This window comes from Sander lucioperca, chromosome 2, assembly GCF_008315115.2.
Source record: "Sander lucioperca isolate FBNREF2018 chromosome 2, SLUC_FBN_1.2, whole genome shotgun sequence".
Lineage (NCBI taxonomy): Eukaryota > Metazoa > Chordata > Actinopteri > Perciformes > Percidae > Sander > Sander lucioperca.
In genome coordinates this window covers 32,806,312-32,811,311 of record NC_050174.1, presented here as the reverse complement: position 1 = coordinate 32,811,311, position 5,000 = coordinate 32,806,312, and the positions used below count along the sequence as shown (strand labels likewise).

The 5,000-nt window shown below is 44.2% G+C and overlaps 1 protein-coding gene across 3 annotated transcripts in view; it reads right to left on the bottom strand.

Annotated features, from left to right (window-relative positions):
• The window catches only part of LOC116062316 (rapamycin-insensitive companion of mTOR), a 48,763-nt gene that overhangs the window by 43,033 nt on the left and 730 nt on the right, over nucleotides 1-5,000 (bottom strand). For all 3 annotated transcript variants that reach the window (XM_031316978.2, XM_035998997.1, XM_035998999.1), the window contains exons 3-4: nucleotides 1,090-1,187; nucleotides 343-407 (exon numbers count right to left, since the gene is read on the bottom strand). In XM_031316978.2, coding sequence (XP_031172838.2) covers nucleotides 343-407; nucleotides 1,090-1,187 — 163 coding nt within the window. The remainder of the gene's footprint in view (nucleotides 1-342; nucleotides 408-1,089; nucleotides 1,188-5,000) is intronic.

Genomic DNA, 5,000 nt, shown 5'->3' with positions numbered 1-5,000 from the left:
GAGACACACACACAGAGACACACACACACACACAGAGACACACAGAGAGACGACACACACACAGAGACACACACACACACACACACACACACACAGAGACACACACACACACAGAGACACACAGAGAGACGACACACACACAGACACACACACACACAGAGACACACAGAGAGACGACACACACACAGAGAAACACACACACACACAGAGACACACACAGAGACAGACACACACACAGAGACACACACACACACAGAGACACACACAGAGACAGACACACAGAGACAGACACACACACACACACAGACACACACACAGATATATCATGCACCCCCCACTTACCAAATGATGATTTCTTCGTAAGTGAAGCCAAAGTTGTCCTCGCGGTGGCTGATGCTGCATAGCAGCTGCAACACACACACACACACACACACATACACACACACACACACACACACACACACACACACACACACACACACACACACACACACACACACACACACACACACACACCACGACTCAGCTGATGACTCATCAACCGCTACATTCATCTCTAACTCTTCTGAGAAGCCATTCTTCACTCTGACTCCTTTTTATGTAAAAACAGTGAAAGTTGTGTGAAGTTCATTCCTTCCTTCCTCCTTTCCTACATCATTCCTGTCCTCTGTCTTCTTTCCTTCCATTTCCATCCTTCCTTCTATATTCCATCCTTCCCTTTTCTTTCATCCCTCTTTCCTTTCCTCCTTTTCTTTTTTTCCTTACATACTTAAGGAGGGAAGTTGTGTGTGTGTGTGTGTGTGTGTGTGTGTGTGTCTGTCTCTGTGTGTGTGTGTGTCTGTCTGTCTGTCTGTCTGTCTGTCTGTCTGTCTGTCTGTCTGTCTGTCTGTCTGTCTGTCTGTCTGATAACTGATCTTGATGTGTGATTCATGGCTCAGTTCATACAGGATCAGAACATCATCTGTCTCTCTAAGTTCACTAGCGGACACATTTTTACTGAAATAAGGTCCCGTGGTGGACACAGGAAGGGGCGGGGCTTACACACAGGAAGGGGCGGGGCTTGGCCTCTCTATAACTCAGTGGCGTTACCTTTATGAAGTTATTCAGGTGTCCCAGTTTGCGCATGTTACTGACTCCGTGTGGTTTGGCCACATTTTGAAGGATTTCCCGGAAGTTTTCTGACGGTTCTGCCGGGGAAAGAAAAGGAAATAAAATGAAACCAGCGATCGAGTTGGCACGTAGACGGTAACTCCACCGGACATTCATCCTAACATCACAAAACTTTGTGGTTGGTTTATCATCCGTTACCTTCTGTTGGAAGTCCTGGCTGTCTAAAACTACACATACTACCACATACTCATTAGTGGTGGTATAACTACACATACTACCATATACTCATTAGTGGTGGTATAACTACACATACTGGCTCATTCATTAGTGGGGTAAAACTACACATACTGGTGGTAAAACTACACATACTGGTGGTAAAACTACACATACTGGCTCATTCATTGGTGGGGTAAAACTACACATACTGGTGGTAAAACTACACATACTGGTGGTAAAACTACACATACTGGCTCATTCATTGGTGGTGGTAAAACTACACATACTGGTCACAAAACAGACCTAAAACCGGCTTAAAACTGTCTGAAAATGGACAGAAAATTGTCAGAAACCAGAGTGAAACCAGACAGAAAACATTAACCCACCACGTGGCGGCTAACACTCTTAGATTTACTCGCCAAACAGAAAGTTGACCTGCATTTGGCGCTTGGCGAGTGCAAGTTTCAGACCCTGACCGTAACCAAGACGAGCATCAAGCCGTGTTGCCATAACATCGGCCGATGAACCGTCATGTATTTATGTGTTTTAGGGAGGAAGTCGGTTTAGCCGGTCGAACTAATTCAGTGTGTTCAGTCCAAACAAGATCCAGACAGAAAGAGAGACCTGAGCAGGGACGTGTTTCCTTGTTTTCACTTCCTATCGACCATTATGTGCTTCTCATGTTCCTCTCAAAACACACACCGTTTCCCTCTCAACGGGGCTTTATTATACAGTTAGAATATAGTTTTCTGAAACCAGTTCCAGAAACATTTCAGCAGAAAGAGAAATCCTGCAGAAGCTTAAATACATAGAGTGCAATACTTCCACCAGAGGATGAGCCAGATATAGTCTCCATCATTTAAATAAAAAAAATACTGCAAACTACTTTGATAGCACTGAAAGAATTCTACGTAAATGAGTGCAAAATATACAAATGTTGTATTATCTATAGGAGAATAATTCCTAAAGTAAGGGCTAACCAGAGACACTCAGAGACACTTTAATAATCCAAATGGGCAATTCATTTGCAGCTTCTCCGGGCCACATGGTGTGTGTGTGTGTGTGTGTGTGTGTGTGTGTGTGTGTGTGTGTGTGTGTGTGTGTGTGTTCCATACAGTCAGTTCCAACAAACAATAGTTAAAAGATGCCGGAGGAAAAACATGTTGAAATGTAGGCAGACAGGTTACAATAACTAGAAGCATTAGATAAAAAAAACACGCAAGAAACACATTACTACATATTATGCACACACACACACACACACACACACACACACACACACACACACACACACACACAGAGACACACACAGACACACACACACACAGAGAGACAGACAGAGACACACACAGACACACACACACACACAGAGACAGACAGAGACACACACACACACACACACACACACACACACTGAGACACACACAGAGACACACACAGACACACACACACAGAGAGACAGACAGAGACACACACAGAGAGACAGACAGAGACACACACACACACACACTGAGACACACACAGAGACACACACACACACACACACACACACACAGAGACAGACAGAGACACACACACACACACACTGAGACACACACACACACACACACACAGACACACACAGAGACACAGAGACACACACACACACAGAGTATATAACCAAATCACCGGACTAACGTACCGTTAGGCTACTACTGGGAACCCATTCCGTGTCACTATGTTGATAATCACACATGCTTGGGAGTGAAGCTTAGATCGGGCTAAAAACATCCAGCCCGACCCGATCCCGAGCACGTTGTGTCCGAGCCCGGCCCGGCCCGACACATTAACTAGAATTATGAGGCGGAGCCCGATTTAAACCCGACAACTGTTGAATACGTGGGCCGTTATAAGTGACGTTATAAAGGACTGGTGAGATATCTGAACCAATCTGGCCTGGTTGTGTGATGATGGAAGCCAGAGACACAGCCCAGTTCACCTCCCACTCAGGTCAGGTCAGGACACCCAGAGCTACGGGACGAGCTGGAGAGGCAGAGCTTTCTCCCCTCCCAGTTAGGCTAATAAAGTCATGATTTAAAAAAAACACAAATGCTTGATCAAGGGCCCGGCCCGGGGACGGTGGAGGGACTTCGTCAAGTCAAGTTGGGGCTCGGGCAGAGAACCTAAACTGTACTTGGGAGGGAGAGGGAGCGGAGCAAAAAGGTGAGCAGAAGTTACGGGGTTCTGCAGCTGTTATCCTGACTCAGGGATGCGTTTTACAAAGTCTACAGACTACCACGCTGCTGTTGTTGTTGTTGGCATTAAGAGTAAAATACTCCCAGACTTTAGAAGACTCGTGAGGAATCCAAGGTTGTGCTGTTGCTGGAGGCAGCTATGTTGTTTTTCCGATTTCGTGTGACACGTCGACACAAATTATTTGAGTCGACGCATTTACGTAAACGATTAAGTCCACGAACAGTCCCACCCCTAACACACACAAACACACACACACACAGACAGACAGACAGACACACACACACACACACAGAGAGACAGACATACACACACACACACACACACACACACACACACACACACACACACACACACAAAAGTGCTGTTTTGCCGGTGACAGGATCAGATCAATATTTAAGTGTCTGACAACATTATGGAAAGGATTTCTAAGGAGGTCGGCCCTTACCTAAGAGTAAGATCCTTTTTTTAAACCGTAAAAATTGCGTTCGCTAAACCCACCAGACTCCATGTAAATAATCAGTGATTTTAGCATCGTAAAATACACTTCATTCAAAGCGGACAGAAACAAAATCAAACTATGAAAAGCCGTCTTGGTTCATCTTTCCACTTTTCCAACCATCACAACTCTAGTTTTGGATTAAATAAAACACATATTTTACCAATTTACATGTGAAAATATGTTGGCTCTATACACGCTAAAAGTATTGTTTTTTTAAATGGAGTCTGGTGGGTTTAGCGCTAGCTATCTCATAACTGATTTCTGGTTAAACAGAAAGGTCTTAAAGAGGTTTTAAAATGTGTATCTCAGTGGGAATAATTCCCATAATGTAGTCAGACCTTCACAGACAGTCCAAAGATGTCCAGAGTCTGGGACACAGACGCGATGCTTCATGTAAACAAACTGCTGCTGCAGGAGTTCATCTGCGCTGTCTCAATGCTACTCAGCTAACAGCTAACAGCTAACTTCAAACCTGCTGTCACAGCCTAAGATGACCGATGCATGACTACAGCACTTATGTCTGGCTGGCTAAATAAATAAATAACAGGCTATCTTCCCCACTCACAGACAGCAGCGATCACAACAACAACAGAGAGCGGCGTCTGATAAACAGGGCAATACTACTGCGAATACATTTTACTATGTATGCTCTTTATTTACATGTATTTACTGTTTGTTTACATTTAGCCTGTACATGTTAGCCTGTGTCGACCTTTCTGTTAAAGAGCAAGATCCCTTTTTTTAAACATAAAAACATCCGCGAAATTGCGTACGCTAAACCCACCAGACTCCATGTAAATAATCAGGACTTTTATCATCGTAAAACACACTTCATTCAAAGTGGACAGACACAAAATAAAACTATGAAAAGCCGTCTTGGTTCATCTTTCCACTGTTCCAACAATCACCACTCTGGTTTGGTTGAAATAAACCCTTAATT